This window comes from Psammomys obesus, unplaced genomic scaffold (assembly GCF_907164565.1).
Source record: "Psammomys obesus unplaced genomic scaffold, mPsaObe1.curated_primary_1811, whole genome shotgun sequence".
Lineage (NCBI taxonomy): Eukaryota > Metazoa > Chordata > Mammalia > Rodentia > Muridae > Psammomys > Psammomys obesus.
This window is the reverse complement of record NW_026596463.1, coordinates 4,940,728-4,959,353: the sequence shown is the minus strand read 5'-3', so window position 1 is coordinate 4,959,353 and position 18,626 is coordinate 4,940,728. Positions and strand designations below refer to the sequence as shown.

The 18,626-nt window shown below is 37.0% G+C and overlaps 1 protein-coding gene across 1 annotated transcript in view; it reads left to right on the top strand.

Annotated features, from left to right (window-relative positions):
- The window catches only part of Fcho2 (FCH and mu domain containing endocytic adaptor 2), an 83,255-nt gene extending 65,562 nt beyond the window's left edge, over positions 1-17,693 (top strand). The window contains exons 19-25 of the mRNA XM_055598392.1: positions 4,259-4,370; positions 6,844-6,999; positions 7,552-7,684; positions 10,247-10,446; positions 11,145-11,209; positions 14,899-15,063; positions 15,360-17,693. Coding sequence (XP_055454367.1) covers positions 4,259-4,370; positions 6,844-6,999; positions 7,552-7,684; positions 10,247-10,446; positions 11,145-11,209; positions 14,899-15,063; positions 15,360-15,382 — 854 coding nt within the window. The 3' untranslated portion in view covers positions 15,383-17,693. The remainder of the gene's footprint in view (positions 1-4,258; positions 4,371-6,843; positions 7,000-7,551; positions 7,685-10,246; positions 10,447-11,144; positions 11,210-14,898; positions 15,064-15,359) is intronic.
- Positions 17,694-18,626: the final 933 nt, after the last annotated feature.

Below are 18,626 nucleotides of genomic sequence, written 5' to 3'. Positions count from 1 at the left end.
TATAGTACTGTGTATCAAAATTGGGGCTTTGTAAATGCTTGCCATGGCTCTCATTGAGCAGTCCTGTGTGTGTGTGTGTGTGTGTGTGTGCGCGCGCGCACACACACACACACGCGTTTGTACACAGAGGCCAGCAGTCAATAGCTGGTGTGTTCCTTGATTGTGGTTTACCTTAATTTTTTGAGAAAGGCTCCCTTCACTAATTTTGCTGGATTGGCTGGCCAGCAAATTTCAAGTATCTACCTGTCTACTTCTTGTACTTTATAACCAGGATTATAGAACATGCAGTGCCATGCCCAGCTTCTTTGTGTGGGTGCTGGCGGTCCAAGTTCAGGTCCTCATGCTTTTTTGTAAGGACTTTTCAACTGAGCTACCTTCCCAGCCTTGTTTCTTTTGATTTTTAGTCAGAGGAGTAGCAGGTGCTAATTTTATCTCTGGCTGTATTTTTATATTTACTTGTGGGCTTTTCAAAGGGAAATTTGAATTTCATATTTAAGAAAAGGCCTTGGTACCATAGATTCATATATATAGGCATTGTGTTTTATGTAGCCTGTCCACATCTTCCTGTCATCTCTAAATCATCTTCAAGTTACTTAGAATGTAGAGTACAAGATGAACGCTATGTAGGCAGTTGTTCTGCTGTGCTGTTTAGGGAATGAAGACAAGAAAAAAAGTGTTTTCTCGCAGAGCCTGTGTAAACCTGCAAATACAGAACCTTCAGGTTCAAAGGACCAGCTGTGTAATTCTCCTTAATAAGAAAAGCGCTGGACTGGGATATAAATCACAGGAAGAAACCTTGATTTTTACGCATAAGTCCTTGAGTTTGATCCTCAGGACTGCCAAACAAAACAAATCACAAAAAAGTATGTGTTAGTAAGGATTTGATGAAAATTGAGAACCTCTGTACACTGTCTTAAGACTGAAATTTTATAGCCACTGGAGAACAGTATGGCAACTCATTAGAAAATTAACAATAAAATTAATTGTATGATCTAGCAACTTGACTTCTAGGTATACATCCAAAAGAATGAAAAACAGGATCTCAAAGAGGTTTTTACACCCATTTGTAGCAGTACCATTTACCGTAGCATTTGCAGTAGCAAGAAACTTGAGACATAGAAAAGTGTAATATGAGTGCCGTAAAATATTATTCAGCCTTAGAGAGAGAGAGAAAGAATTCTGACAGACTTCAGTATGAATAAGCATTCATTACATTGTGCTATCAAGTGTTATTTGATCCAGTCTCTATGAGGTCTTAGAGTCAGGCTCGTAGAGACAGAAAGTACAGTAGTGGTTGCGAGATGCTAGGTGAAGTGGGGCCTAGGTGTGGAAGGTAATGTTTAGTGGGTATAGAGTTTGGGTTTTGTGTGATTGAAATAGTTACGGAAATAAGTGGCATGATGGTTGTACAGTATTATTTTTTATTTCTTTGTACTATAACTATGCTCCTAAAAATTGGTAAGATAAGTGAGACCCTGCCTCAAAAAGTAAAAGATAAAAAGATGGAGTTAGATGGTAAGACCACAAATTTTGCTACATGTTTTACCATAGTTAAAAAAAGTTAAGGAGAAAAAATTCTTCATCTTTCCCTAAAAATGGGCTCTCATTAAATTCTGATGCCCTTCTATTTTAGAATATTAGGAAAAAGATTGATGGATTCAAACTTAGGTTCTATAGAGATATTTTCCCATCTATAAACATGTATTTATAGTTGAAATCAATAATTCATACCTAGTTGGCTTTTTAAAAATATTTTTCTCACTTGCATGCTCAAATTCATGCCTCTTGATTAATTCTTTATCTTTTGCCTAATCATTTTTAAATACAGATTTAAATTCTTTCAGTTCAGGATCGTTTGGTATTCAGAGTGATCATAATATTCTTTCTTTTGAATTTTTTTGACAGTGGTAGTATTTTTATTAATTTTTAAGTTTACATGCAAATTTCCTTGTGCCATTTTCCAGTATTTTTTGTCCCCCTTTCCTGCTGTTTGCAACACCTCTCTCTTACATATCTCTTTGTCTCTTCTCTGACAGCCCTCTTTCTGTTATTCCTGTTTCCCCTAATATCTCATAAGGTCTCTTCATTCCTTTTACTTTCCTCTTTCTAGTTTCATGGCCAACAAACAAACATGCACACGTTCAGGCACACATATAGTCCATACAAATGAAGTTAAATATAGGTATCATATAAAAGAGAACATATTGTATTTGTCTTTTAGTCTTGCTTTTTTTTTTTTTTCCATGAGTTCCCTTTCAATTCATTTTCTTCAAATGTCATTATTTTTCTTTATGGCTGAATAAAATTCCACTATATATTACTACATTGTCTTTATCCATTCTTCTCTTGGAAGAAGATGGATATTCAGGCTGTTCCCATTTTCTAGCTATAATAGAGTGAATGTGTAAGGGTTTAGGTGCTCTGCTCAGGATTATAGAAGCTTCTGTGTTCTTATCTTCACAGCCGTCCATCTATCTCTAATCCACCCATGTGTCTCTGTTGTGCAAAACTGTGACTTGTCATTCAAAAGCCATCTCTTTTATTTTTCTATGCCACCTTAGCAAAGTGCTTGACACCTGTTATCCTTGATTCAAAATGCTCTGAAATCTGAAGATTTTTGACAAAGTTTCAGATTCCAGAACCTTTTAGATAGCAAAGATTTTGAGATTAAGGATGCTCAACAGGCAGAGTTTATGTAAATATTCTCAGATTATTTTTTCCAGTTTCTAAAACGAATGACTTTTCTGGTCTTTGGCATTTCAGATATAGTTTACTTAACCTGTAGTGACTGCTGTTATTTTGTGAATGAATTTTGATTTTATTGAATTCTTATTTTCTCATGGAATTATTGTTCATTTTGGAGAACATACCTTGTCTAGTGTCCAGAAGCACCAGTTTTGGTCTCCAAAATAAAAATTCCTTCAAAGTCTAGAACACCAGCAATCTTCCTGGCCTCTTAAACTTATTAAATATCTGTTGTCACTGTAAGACCGTTTGGTTAAATGATTGCTCAAGGTTGGGAAGTCATTGCAGTAATAGTAAAGCGTGTGTTGGAAGAGTGCATCTGTGCAGAAAGGCAAAGGCAGTGTGCTGTCTCAGAGGTAGGTAGTTTAAATTAGAAAGGATCCAGGACCCATAAAGACCAAGGAAAGTCTTAGCCTCTGAAGGTTATAACTGGTCCTGTCCCTTGCTCTCTTCTTGCCTCCTGTCATTCCCCACCATATTCTCTCGTTGAACATGATATTCTACTGAAGCATGGAAAGCCAACTGTCTATGGACTAAGCCCTGTGACACCATGAGCCAATATAAATAAATGTTCTTTTTGAGTTAGGTCAGGTGTTTGGCCACAGTGACTGTAAAACTAGCTTAACATTTAAATTAGTTCACAGATTTGTTCAGTATTTTATTATGCTTTTAAAATCACAGTATGATTTTAAATTTTTATATGATACAGTTCAAAGGTGCTTTGTCTGTATGAAAATGAAATCGGCTTTTAAAATGTTAAATGTAAAAAAAAAGTTATATGTCAAACATTTATTCAGGCAAAGTAACATAGAACTGTAATACAAGATGAGCACCTGCAATCTAGAAATTCAAAAATCTAAAATCCAAAACTTTATATGATGATAGTTCTCAAAAAAAATTTTGATTTTAAAATATTTTAGATTTGGACCTGTTAGGTTAGGGATGGTGGGGATGGGTGAAGATCATGCAAATACTCTGAAATATGAAACACTCTAAAATCTGAAAGATGTTTGACTCCAAGCATTTTAAATAAGATATACCCAGGCTATATAGGCATCAAAGAAGAATTTAAAGATAATTGTAATAATAATAAGTTGTGTTTGAGCTATTATTAAAACATAACAGACAAAAATCCAGTATAATGCCCTGAAGTCTTGTGATTGATAAGCCTGATACAGTTTGATGTTTGAAGGTTTTTGGAAGCCACAGTAGTTATTTTAGGTCTTCAAATCAGTGGCCTTTATGTTTTGACATTTCTTAACCATCCTGTATCTTTCCACTTAAAAGTTAGTTTGATAGTCTTCCAGACTTGCGTGTGTATGTGTGTGATTCACATTGTGTTCTAATTTGTTTTATGTCTTTCTTAACCTCTAGGTTTATACTTGCAGAATCATTGAAACCAGTTCTTTTGTGACAACCTAACATGAATCTGTCTTGGTATTTATGGTATGAATCTTAGTATTTGGCATATGTCTTCTAGAATGATTTAACTAATGAATTATATCTGTTCTAGGTGTATCACGAGGTCCCAGCCCAGTCAGCCTTGGAAACCAGGACACCTTACCTGTGGCAATCGCCCTTACAGAATCTGTCAATGCTTACTTTAAAGGAGCAGATCCTACCAAGTTAGTTTTAAATATACATAAGCACTAAGCACTTGTGTTAGGGGGTGGGGTTCTGGAATTAGGACTTAGTGATAAATTTTAAGTTATACTTTGGTTCTTTGGAGATTAAGAATTTCTTTTTTTAAATATTTGTTGGCTTTATATTAGGTAATCCTTCAGGGGTTCCTACGTGTGTACACACACACACACACACACACACACACACACACACACACACACACACATACTAGAATAAGCAATGAGTGGTAGCTTTTCTCCAGTTTGTTTATACTTTTGGTCAAACTTTTTAAACAATATGGCATATCTGATGGTATATCTTTTATAGTGTGCCATTTCTTAAACTTTAGGACCTAAAGAGACATTAGACTAGGTGTTTGGATTCTTACAGATTTGGTTTAGCATCTTGCTTTTGAGAAAAGCTACATGTATTTTAAAGTTTTGTTTTTTTTTATGTTTTCTGAATGGCTGTATGTATGCCATGTGCATGCCCTTTAACCGCAAGGCTAGAGAAGGCGTTAGAACCCCTGGGACTACAGTGAGATGCCTGATGTGGTGCTAGCAGCCGAACTTGGGGCCACTCTAAGAGCAACAAGTAGTCTTACTGCCAGGCTATTTCCAACCCCATTCCTATTGTCTTAAATATTATTCAACACACATTCATTCACAAAGTACTTGAGCACTCAGTATTGTGTAATACTCTTGTTGGTTATATGTGAGACAGGGTCTCTCTGCAGATCGCTGTTTGGCTTGGAACTCAGAGATCCACCTGCTCTACTTCTCGAGTGCTGTGATTAGAGGTTTGCACCATCATACCTAGTAAGACTCTTGATAGTACTAAGGCTATTTCAGAAAACGGAGATCTCCTGAGCTTGCATTATAGTAAGGAAAACATCAGAGAAGCAGATAGATTGTGTTTTGAGATGTGTTACTAAAAGGAAGGGGGTGGGAGAAAGGGTGGGGAATTACAGTAGGAAAAAAACTTTTTGGAGGTTTTAAGCAGATATTTGGAAAATGTGATGGAGCAAACCACCCACAAATCTGAGAGAATAACAGTCCAGGACAAGGGCACCATGGGAGGATATAGGGTAAACACCCACTTGGTGTGTTTGGGAAACGGTGGAGTGAAACTGAATAGGAGAAAGTAGGAGCGTGGTTGAGAATGCATCCAGAGAGGTCTCAGACCAGGTTGGGTGTTGTAGGCCATGATAAGGAGTTAGGAATTCACTTTTAATAAGGCAAAAGAAGCCTGTGGACACTTCTGAGTTGAGAGGTGATGAAGTTATATATGATTTTGTAGCATTCTGCCTATTTGGAGAATAAATTCAAGAGAGTTAAGAAGATTGGCTGCTGAAACCCAGACAGTGGTGACTTGAATATTAGCAGGAAAGGTGTTAGGCACTGATGATATTCTGAATATAATTTGAAAACAGTTATCAAGATTTATTGAGAATAGAATGCCAAGTTTGAAGTACTTGTTAAGTGTGTTAATGTAGACAGACTGGTAGCTGAATGCATGATTCTGGAGCTTACTGAGTAAGTATAGACTTGAGAAACAGAAGCCATGCAGTGGCAGAATGATTGACTAGACAAGACAGGATTACCAGGTCACACTAAGGGAGCAGGTGGGAGTTTTGGCCATGTGTTTTTTTTCTCAGTCACATTCAGCTGTGCATGTGTAAGGAGGAGGCTAGATTAGCCAAGACTGTTAAGCGAAGCAGTAAAAGGGTAAGGAGGTGTTAAGCAAAGGAAAGTATCTAATAATGAACCTGGAAAATCAAAGAGGACTGGTATAAGGATTTGAATTTTGAAAGATTAGTGAAAAATGGGGTAGGATGGTGAGGAATTAAGTTGTTACTAGATGGAATGACTTAGAAAAATAGGAGTATGAATAGTTGAGTAAGGGTTGTGAAACATGGGGGACTGGCATGGCTGAGGGAAGCTAACAGACAGAGCCACTGCAACAAAGATTGAAGAGCCAGGTGACTAAGGGTATCGAAAGGGCTATCTGGATGGAGATTGAACTTTACAAAAAGTTATGCCGGAAATAGTGGTGCAGAGATAGATGAGTAGTGAGCCAGGAACTCAGGATTTCAGGAAATTTCAGGGACTGCTGAAGATGATCTGAGGGGATAGGTTTCACACTGAGCAATACAGTGTAAGTCATGGCTTTCAGAGGAAGACCGGGAACAAGAGCAGCCATCACCAAGCCCAGGGCTGAGATGGCTTAAGAGGACAAAGTAGCTGCAGCTGGCTAGCGATGCTGTTTCCAGGGAAGTCCTCCAAGAATGTTTAAGAATAGCACTATGCCATTATAGTTTTCCATGATTAATTTATCTGAGGGGTGATAAAGGATAGATGTATGTATGCAGATGCTTACACATATACTTACATATACTTTTTAAAGCCAAGCATACTGTTTGAGAAGAGATTACAACATGTTATTTAAGTACTTGCTGCTGTCCTCCCATGCCAGGTGCATCGTGAAGATCACTGGAGACGTGACAATATCATTTCCAAGTGGGATTATTAAAGTCTTCACAAGCAACCCCTCTCCAGCTGTGCTGTGCTTTAGGGTGAAAAATATTAGCAGACTTGAGCAAATTCTCCCAAATTCACAGCTTGTGTTCAGGTTTGTGTGTTTGCTCCTAAGATGAAGGTTTGAAGTTTCACTTTAAGAAATGTTTTCTCTTTGTGATCAGTGTTGAATTTGAAGGCAATGCCAAAATTATTTATTACAATCACGCAACTTTGTGCCATCCTTTTTTTTTTTTTTTTTTAGGTAAAGTGTTAACAATTTCTTCTGAGAATAACTTTTTTTTTTAGACTTATTTATTTATTATGTATACAATATTCTGTCTGCATGTACACCTGCATTCCAGAAGAGGGCACCAGATCTTACCAGAGATGGTTGTGAGCCACCATGTGGTTGCTGGGAATTGAACTCAGGACCTTTGGAAGAGCAGCCAGTGCTCTTAACCTCTGAGCCATCTCTCCAGCCCCTGTGCCATCCTTTTATTTTTTTTGGTGTTAGTGCTAGCCATTTTTCAGGAAAACTTTTGCTGTTTTCCTGAACACATTTTGGTTCATTTCTGATAATCTTTCCCAGGCCACCACCTGACTAAGTATAAGAAGGAAAAAGATAAGTCAAATTAAATGACAAAAATGTTTCTTATACATGCAGTGATCCATCACAATGTGATTCCAACACAAAAGATTTTTGGATGAATATGCAAGCTGTTACTGTCTACCTCAAGAAGCTGTCAGAGCAAAATCCAGCTGCTTCTTATTATAATGTAGATGCGCTAAAGTATCAGGTGAGTGTTCTGTCACTGTGACAACTTTAAATTTACATCTAAACAAATGGAATCTGACAGAATGCTAAAGGAATTAAGTGTCATAGCAAATGAGGTCCATTCCAAGAGTGCAAAATTGTTTCAGAAATTGAAAATATATTAGTAAGTTAATGACTGTTTCAGCCAAAATGATAAAGTGTTTACCATGTTTGTGACTAAACTACTGAGTAAATATTAATACATGGGTTTATGTTTAACTCCAGTATCGTCATTCTTCATGAAGAAATGTCAAAGCAGTCAGTTAAGGTTTGACATGGCAGACGCTTATTGTTTATATTAATACTACAGAATGTAAGTGCTTCCCTGAATTTGTTAGAACTGTTAGATAAGAGAATAAAATAAGAAGTAATAATATTGGAAAAGGTGAATCAAAGTTATTACTCAGGTGATAATATTTCTGGAAAATTTAAAAGAATCAGTTGAAAAACTATTTTGATATAGGGGAATTGATGAAGTGATCAATTTTAAAATGAGTCCTTTAAAAGTATATTTTATTATTTAAAGGAAGATTTGTGTTACAAAAGATAAAATTTCTAAATTGACTATAAAGTCATTGCATCCTAATTAGAAACACCACAGAGCTGTATCTGTCTTTGTTGGAGATTTGGTAATCACTTTTGTATTCTCTAGAAAAACAACCTTAGAATTAAAAAAAAAATGTTTCCAATGTATTTGGATTAGTAGTAGAGATTTAATGGGAAGACTTATGTGATACAGTATTTAATAGTTCAGAAGTGGTAAGGCAACTGAGGCCAAATGAGTAGAACAGATTATTTACAGTTAAAGATGAATACAGAGTGGTTTATGTGGTGAAGTAGCATTTCAAAGTGATATTTGTCAATAAATGGTATGGGAACAGTAAGACATGGGGGGGGGGATTAATCTGCAGCCAGAGGTAGAGAGATGGCTCATCAGCTGAGAGTACTTGCTGTTCTTCCTGAGGACCCAGGTTCCAGTCTTATCTTAATTTGCTTTCATGCTATTATATATACCACAACCAACAGCAAATTACAGAGGAAAGAGTTTATTTGGCTTACACTTCTACATCACACTTCATCACTGAGGAAAGTCAGGGCAGGAGCTGAGGCCTGCACCATTGAGGAGCACTGCTTACTGGTTTGCTTCATGGCTTGCTCAACTTGCTTTCCTCTACAGCCCAGGGCCACATACCTCTGGGGGTGGCACATCAATCACTATACACCAGAAAACGCCCTACAGACTGGCCTACAGGCACTCTTGATGGAGGCATTTTCTCAGTAAAAGTTTTCTTTTCCCAAGCTGACTCTAGCTTGTGTCAGCTTGACAGAAAACTAACCAGCACAAGTTTCTAACATTGACATGGCAGCTTATAACTAACTCCAGTTTCAGGAGATCCAGTACCCTTTTATGGCCTCTGCAAGCTCTTTGTACATGGTGTACATAAATATATACAGGCATGCACAAAAAATATTAAATCTTTAAAAAAATTAATCTGAAGCCCACATGTATCAAATACTTAATTATGAAACCATAAAGGGGCTGAGATAAATTATGAGCAGATGTATTTATGGATATCTACATAGCATGTGCTTAGTATACAATTTTAATATTGAACTGTGAAAGCCATTTCCAAATACAATTTAAATCCCAGAAGAAGGGCTGGAGAAATGGTTTTGTGGTTAAAAGTGCTTGTTGTACAGTCCTCACAACCTGAATTTGAACCTATGACTCAAGTTCAGTTCCTAGAACTCACATAACTGTGAAATGGTAGAATTGATGTCATAGTGTGACCTCTACCTTCATATAAATGCATGTGTATGCACTTGCACACAGGTGGTTTAAAACTCAGAAGGTATGTCAACAAAACAAGTGAGTGTGTATATGAAGTATTGCAATACGTCGGCTAGAGTAAAGGGACCACTCCAAGAACCTTTAAAAATTAGTGCACGTGGGTAAAGCTTGGAAGCATGCTCTACTTCAGTGGTATTCAGGACAGTGGATAAGGCAGGAAGCACCTCAAGATTGCTCCATCCGATATTAAAAGGGATTTGGCCATTTATTCCTATGAATACAAATTAAGAGAAGTTGTAGTAAATTAATTATATAGATCTGAAGTTAGAAGTATAACTTCTAGGCTTTGAAACTACATGTTGAAACTTTTTTCTCATATTGTATGTCTGAATTCTTCATAATTTCATATATAATTAATGATTTTTATAATCTTTCTTTGAAAGATTTTGGACTTTATACAAAGAAATAATAATAATAAAAATTACCTAATAGAATGCTGATTTCTGGACTATGTCCCTAATCTGTAAAGTCAGATTTTCTGCAGTTGGGTTCAGGGGAATTAACTGCATGGCGGTGAGCAGGCTGTCCCAAGTTCATATGCCAAGAGTGACCCTGTGAGCTTTACCTAGTAATAGCCACCTCCTTCTGCTTAGCTGTGACTCTGCAGATTCGTAAGCTTCATGTTTATGTCATGAATTGCTTGTTTTACTCTTCAGGTAAAGACAGGTATTTATTTGATTCTCTTATTTAAAGGTATCATCAAATGGCATTCAGTCCACTCCTCTGAATCTTGCCACGTACTGGAAATGTAGTGCCAGCACCACAGATCTGAGAGTGGATTATAAGTACAACCCAGAAGCTATGGTCGCACCTAGTGTGCTTTCCAACATCCAGGTTGTGGTACCAGTGGATGGAGGAGTCACAAATATGCAGTCCCTTCCCCCTGCAATATGGTAAACTATTTTTGCATTCCAGTTGCATTTTTATTTGTCTCCAACTGCCACAGTCCTAACTTCTTAAAACTAACAATAATTGGGATGCTGAAATGGCATAGTGGGTTAAGTGCTTGCCATGCAAACTTAACGACCTTAGTAAATCTGAGAACCCATGTAAAGGAGATCTCTGACTCCTAATGTGCCAGGAGCAAGCACATTCCTGTACATGCATAGAACTGAAAGGACAGTAATTACTGTTTAGTAGGATTAAATGTAGCACTTAGCCTGTCTACTGGAATATCTGCTTATTGTTTAATAGTACTAGTACTAGATAATAGTAGCAGTACTAAGTACTGCCATTGCTTAAGCACTTCTTAGCCCATTCCTACCCTCTATTAGTACTAACACAGATTCTGACAGGTCTTTAAAGTTATTAGGAATACTGTTTCCCTTGACTAAGATACTGAATACACAGGTTTGTATCATCTGACCACTGGAAATGAATGAAATTCTGTAATTTGATAAACTTTCATTACTTAAGAAAGCTACAGCAATTATATTTATGTATATAATATTCAACCCATTTTCACTAGGTAATGCTGTAGCTCACACTATAGTTTTTATAATAAAAATACTTGAGGTACATTTATTGAGTGTCCATTCATGAATTAGATACTATAAGAGACTGAATTTGAAGATACTTGTTCTTATTATAGGAACGCAGAACAAATGAAAGCCTTTTGGAAATTATCTGGGATTTCAGAGAAGTCAGACAGTGGAGGTAAGGCTGGGCTCCTTCTCATTCTCCGTGCTGGGCATCCAGTTCAGGCCTTAGTGGGTGCATGCTAGGCAAGTACTGTCCCTTTTTGCTTTTGTTTTGTTTTTCAAGACAGGGTTTCTCTGTGTAGCCGTGGCTGTCCTGGACTCACTTTGTAGACCAGGCTGGCCTCGAACTCACAGAGATCTGCTTGCCTCTGCCTTGCTGCGTGCTGGGATTACAGGCGTGTACCACCTTCCCCAGCTGCCTGGGTTATTTTCTATTGCTGTTAGTACCTTTATTTATTCTGTGTGTGAGTGCATGCAGGTGTTGTCACAGAACAGCTTGAACAATCAGTTCTCTTTCATCCTGTGGGTCCTGAGGATGGAATTCACATTTTGAGGCTTGGTGGCAAAAGCCTTTCATGCTGGACCATCTTGCCTTTGGTTAATTTTTTAAAGGCATATTCGTTGAAGTTTCCTCCTGGAATTTTGCATCTTCAATTCTAGAACTGACCACTAGGTGGAAGTTAATACACTATGTAAAAATGTAGAAGCTGAGATTCAGAACAGTTTTTATTCTTGTCTTGAATATGCTTTCTCTTTAAGAAAAATAACTATCATAATTTTATAACTGCAAAATAAGTGCTTCTTGTGTTTACATAAGAGAAATGCCTAGTAATGAAAAAAAAATAAATAGAACTATGCCCAGGTAGATAACTCAAATAATTACAAATGATTGAGCTTATTCTGTTCATGGGGTGCCCCGCTTTCCCCTCTCCAGTTACATAAGAAATAGCTTTGAAAATACATACAGTGGTTTTGACAAGATTCTTGTTTGTCTTTGTTGCTGAGAGAAACTTCTCTGTTCATTCCTGCTGGAGTTAAACAGTGGTCTTCAGTTCTGTGTGGCAGTTTTAAGGAAAAACAAGTTAAGTTTCTCCTACGGACTGCATCTGTCTGTGTTCACCATATGGCTAGTTAGCATTCCAATATTGCCTCTGATTCAGATTGTGTCTTTAAAACTACCATACAATTCCCAAGACAGTCAAATCCCTGAGATGAGATTCTCATTGTCCCTCTTAGTTAAAAGAGAACTCGTCTTTATAATTAGCCTCCACTAATTTTTCTTAATGAATGCCTTAGCTCTTCCAGTTTTGTTCAACTTTTTCTTTTTTGAACATTTTGAACATATCAATATTTTTTTCTAGTATTTCTGTATTTAGATTGTGTGTTCATTTATATCTGCTATGCAGTATCAGATTTGTCCTAGACAGTCACACTTAACGTAAGATAACCAGGCTGGCCTACAGGGGTTTTTGTTTGTTTTGGGGTGTGTGTGTGTGTGTGTGTGTGTGTAGTACTTACACTTTGCATTTTCAGTCAGTAGTTACACTGACTTTTCCTCTAGCCATTGAGCTTTTGGTGAACCACACTGAAATTTCTAACTTTAACTAGAAGTAAATTAGAAATCCTGTGTATTAGGCTTACAGCCAACTAGCAAGGAAGAGAGAATATCTTGTTCCTCTATTTCGTAAAACATATAATAATTGTCAATATACCAGAAAAGGAATTTGTTCTCTCAAAAATAAGTTTTCACATTTTTTATCCACATTCTTAGTACTTTTCTTCTATTATTCAGGTCTGAAAGTGTCCTATTATGAGGAAGTGGGAGCGTTCTATGAATGGTTTTGTTGTGGTCAGTCAGACCTTTACAGAGATATACCCAAATTCGAACACTGTAAAATAGAAATCTATTTCCTAATTCGAACACTGTAAAATAGAAATCTGTTTCCTAGTTCAATACCCAGAAAAGGAGCAGGAAACGGTTGTATAAAGCTTAAAGGTTGCTGGGTGACTGCTCCTCACTGGTGTTAGCAGTGGAACGCTTACAGAGCTGAGTTGTCAGACGAGGGTGTACAACTTTCAGAACTGTGTGGACAATAGTTGAGAGTTAGGCAATAGTTCTCCATTATGGTATGCATCACTAGGCATGGGAGTGTAGGACAGACCAGTGACAACATCTTGTTCCATAGTTCTCTGTAATGTTAAACTTATGTACAGAGGGATTAAAGTGTCTTCTTTCTGCTACAGAGTAAGTCTGTCCACTTTCCCTAACACAGTGGTTCTCAACCTTCTTAATGTAGAGTTCCCTTTAATACAGTTCCTCATGTTTGGTGACCCCCAATCACAAAATTATTTTCATTGCTACTTCATGGCTGTAATTTTCCTGCTGTTATGAATCATGAGTATCTGATAGGCAGCATATCTGACCCCTCTGAAGGGGTCATTTGACCCCCAAATGGGTCAGAACACTCAGGTTGAGAAACCTTTCCCTAATCAGAAACCAAGGTTAAATCAGGTTAGAAATCCTTCTAGACTTATTCTTTTCTTTGTCTTTTTCTTTTTCTTTTTAAATGTGTATTTTTTGCTTTTGCCTTGGCCCTACTGCAGCTCCTCCTTTCCTGTCACCTAGAGCCCTGATAAACTGTTTTACTGTCCTGTAGTTGGTCTCTTTACTTCGCACCTAGACTCTCCCCTCTCTTCTAGGACACTAATCTGAGATCTTGTTGCCTTTCTTATCTTGGGTGTTTCCTTGTAGTTGTGTCATAAACTTTTGATTGTAGCCTGGTTCTTGTTAACTATCCTAGTCTCATGTTGCTGTCCTCCACTTGCATCCTGCTCTCCAGACATGGTGGTATAGATGTGGTTCACTTAAGCCTGTTCCCGCAGGTCTCCTGTTTCCATCCCAGTACCTAGTTCTGCCTAAAGTGCAACCGTCGTGCTCAGCAGGTTTATAGATTTAAACAGAAATACATGTTTTCAGACAGCATTTATCAGATTCATTAGCGTCACTGATGCCCTACTAGTGCTGCAGTCAGACTTAGATACACAGAAAAAATTACTACAGCTGAAAGAAAAGACTTACAAAATACCTAACAGGTAGTGTTGTATGATCAAAATTTTAAAAATAAGGGTGATGCAGCTAGCCAGTTAGCTCAGCTGGTTAGACCATGGGGCTGATGAGTAAAGATGAGTAGAAAACAGTGACATTGATGCCCTCCTCTCAGCTGCCTCCTTTTGTTACCCCTTTGAGCTACATGATTTGCTGCTCAGCATGCACTTCTGCTTACTTTGTCTTGTTGTGTGTTTGTCCATGTCCCCCTCCCTCCAATCCTCCTCCCCATATAAGCACCTGCCTCCCGTACCCTGTGTGCTACCCTCCATTCCTTCCTTTATCTTTGTTGACTGTCTTTAACACACATGTATCCCAGGCATATGTCTAGTATACATCTCTGAACATGACTGTTAAGTAAAAAGATTAAGATTACTTAGTAGAAATTCAGGCTCACTGAGTAAGATTTGATTTGAAAACAGGACAGTGGTTTGTTTACTATGTATGTCTCATTAATTCACCACTGGTTGAGGTGGTTTAGCTTTGAGCAGCGGTTTTCAGCCTGTGGGTGGCAATCCCTCTGAGGGTTGAATATATATCTTGCATATCAGATATTTACATTCATAACAGTGGTGAAATTATAGTTATGAAGCAGCAACAAAAATAATTTATGGTTGGGGTCCCCACAACATGAGAAACTGTAATAAAGGGTTGCAGCGTTAGGAAGGTTGAGAACCATTAGTTTAGATGCCTGTTTAGTTTTATTTGGTGTGTAATATGTAATACTCTTTATACAGTCTTCTTTTTTTTTTTTTCAGGTTCTGGATCCCTCAGAGCAAAATTTGATCTTTCAGAAGGACCCAGTAAACCCACAACACTTGCGGTGCAATTTCTTAGCGAGGGAAATACCCTCTCAGGAGTAGATATTGAGCTTGTAGGCACTGGCTATAGACTGTCTTTAGTAAAGAAGCGTTTTGCCACTGGTAAGTTGGGCTGTTTTGAATGCTTTACTGTATGGGAAGCACTTGTACTCTAGCAGTTTATAATTTAAAAGCATGGAATATCTGTCTGTCTGTCTGTCTGTTTATTTATTATTTGGCCTTGCTACAAGCTGCCAGGTAGAGACAGTCTTTGCAGAGAGCTCCCGTGATGGGCATAGGTGCTGTTCTAAAGCACTGTGAACCGTGGAGCCGACCCAGAGCTGTGCCTTCAGCACAGAGAGATTGTGGTCGTTGAGCATGTTGGAAACTAGCTGCAGGGTCTGCTTGCTGTTTTTCAGGGCGGTACCTGGCGGATTGCTGACGGACCCAGAATGCAGCTTCTCAAGGGGTAATGCGGACATGCCACTCTGTATCGCCTGCTCTTTCCAAACACTATTTTTACTTATATGATGTCCTTCAAACTTTGTCTTTGAAGGCTGACTATAAAGATTAAATTGCACTTTCAAAGTGAGTCATTGAAAGGAAGAGCACTGAAATGACCTTGTACACAGTAAATGATCAAATGCAATATTCAGGAAGCACATGTATTGAAATTGTCACTGAAATGACGTTTATTACCTTCCGTGTCTATGTTCTTATAAAGGTTAGAATGTAGTAACAAGCCTAAAATTTCAGGAGAGCAAGCACAAAACTATTTAGCTTTCCATAAGTATTTAGACTCAGAGATAGCTTTGAAGTTCTATAAGTTAGATATTGAATGAATATAAACAGAACGTGAATTTTAAGTTTTGAATGTTAACTCAGAACTCAATTTAATTGAGTTATGTGCCATAAGGTAATCAGACCAGAGTCCAAGTTGTATGCAAACAAAAAACAAAACAAAAAAAAGCAGCCCTATAATCTGATTCTCATAAGCATATTAATAAAGTATAAATGGTGTTTTATATGATTTTTTAAAAATTCTCAAGTGCAATGTGTTTTAAAATAAGCTTGCAAAGGACAGCAGAAAAACCTACTTCTGCAGTTAATTAACTATAGAATTGTGATTGTTTTGATGAATTAATGCTGTAGATTTAATTTATTTTTATATGGATTACATAATGTGTGCCTTTTAAAACAGTAACAAAAACCAGAAATGTGCCTCTCTAGTTTGTGTTAATTAATGTGCCTCACTTTTTTCTCTCTCTGGATCTTATATTCAGAATCATATAGTGGTCAAGCATATTTAAAAGATAACTTACAGTTTTTAAAATACCTTTGGCCTGTAATCGAGAAGAAAATTCGAAGGAACTAAAAATCCTGGCTTATTTTTTCAGTGATACACTGTAGCCACTAAAAAACAAATCAGCCTAATGGAGTATGTTTACTGGGAATAAAATTACTTTCAGATATTCAACATTAACCTCATTACAACTATGTGAAGTGGACAAGCTCTGAAACTATGATGATAAATTGGTAACTGGTATTTTAACTCTAATTTAGCATTTCCTTTGACCCTATTTATCAAGGAAAATTTATACGCTAAGTTACTATTGTAAACATGTTTTCTAGCATTTTATGAATAATTTTTTAAAAGATGCATTTTTGTCAGTGAGAAGTATTGTCACTTGTTTTGATTTTAACAGTTAGAAAATTGGTCAGATTCCCATGTGGTGAGGATAGGTAAAGTATTTGAAGTGAAGGATTTGGGCTAAGTGAACTGCTCACACTGATTAGTAACTTCATAGCAAATTCTCATTAACAGAATAAAAGAAATATCCTTTAGACAAAGTTTTATAATTTACAAATGGGAATTTATGATAAATACCAATGTCCTTTATTTTTCATAGAAGTCACAGCTTGTGTTATATCTGATAATTTATATAAAACCACTAATTATTTTGTTGAGCTTTATAGAACATAAAACTCGTTACTAGACACTAATATAAAAATCTTGCTATACTAAACATAGCAGAAAATCTACTCTTCACAGTATGTAATACAAAATGAGCATTTTTATATATTCAGTGTCATTCCAGTTCTAAATTTAGGTTTGGCTTAAGTAAACATAAGACAGTTTAGTCCTTACTAGCAAAATTAGAACTTCTAACTCTTAAGTTCTTTAAAATGCCAGTTACAATTACCCTTACTAAACTCTTGACTCAGTCTGCTTTTATTGGGCAGCTAATGCTATTGAATTCTTGACACTGCTACAATGTCTGTCCTTAATCAAGTATTACCTTAAAATGTTGAAATGCGCGAAATGGTTAACCTTGTGCACTTTCTTAATCCCTATAGCCTTCATACCGAGTGTTGAAATGCAAGATTATATTGGGGACAGGTTACAGTTTTAAAGCCATATGAGTTTATAGTGATTTTTTTCCATGTAAAAGTTCACTAATGTTGTTTAAAATATAAAAAAAAGGCCCAGTAGGTTCAATGGGGGCTGTTTTGTCTAGCAAGCTGGTTCTTGCTTGTGTACGGTGATAACTTTGTAGCTGCTTCTCTAACCAAGAGTTTGTAAACACAGAGCTCTTTAACAAGCGAGCTTTTAAGGGTCATTATTTACTACTTTGGGTTGTAACTAGAGCACATCTATCTTCCAGAATTTTGTAAATATTTTTGATTTTTTTCATAAAATGTAAATTTTACATAAAAGTTGTATCCCTAATAAACGTGTAATATATAATTTAGCAGTTGATTTTCTGTGCCTTTGTATCCCTATTAACAGATGTGTTATAGATGTAAGGACAGTCAAGCTGAGGAAGGAATGAGTAATTGGCTTGAACTTTTCTAGAATTGTTTTTCCTTTTGTGGTAATGGGGGTTGAACCTGGGGTGTGGTGGTGCTAGGCAAATACTCTTAACACTGAGCAGATTTTGAACTGTAGGGCACCATTTGTGCTAGCATACAGATTGAACAACTGGAGTTTTTAACATTTATAAATGTACTGAAATTGATTGTGAAATCATAATGAGGCAGAAGAGGTGGCTCAGCTGGGAAAGGTGCTTGTCACCAAGCCTGAGTTCAGTTCCCCAGACCCATGCAATGGAAGGAGGGAACTGACTCCTTCAAGTCACCCTGTGACCTACATATACACACAGTAAGATAGCAAGTAAATAAATGTAATTTTAAAATTAAAAAAATCTTGTCAGAGGTTAGGAACATCAAGTCTGGAAAACAAAACAAAACCAAATTTTTAGGAAGGAACAAAAGGATAAATAAGAAAAGAAAAAAAATATTTTAAATGGTGACATTTTGTCATAAAACAAACAGTATAATTATTTAGGGTTATAAATATAATGATCCACACGTCTCATGGATCATTCTCTCTCCTCTACTGCTGTGACACTCACAGTCTGAGGTGGAGCCCAGACCAGACTGGCTCGCCCCATAGTCCTAAGCAAAGGGAGTATCTTTGCTCATACAATAATTGAGAAACTCAGGCCCCTTCCATTTCATTACTCTGCAAAAAACCCTCATTTAGCCGTCAGATGGAAAGAAAGCAAAGACTTTGTTAGTTGTTTTTTTTTTTTTTTTTTAAATGGGTCAGGCCCAGATAAGGAATCACTTGTTCTGCCTATGTTCTATGAACCAGGCTTTGATCATATAGCCTCAGTTGACTG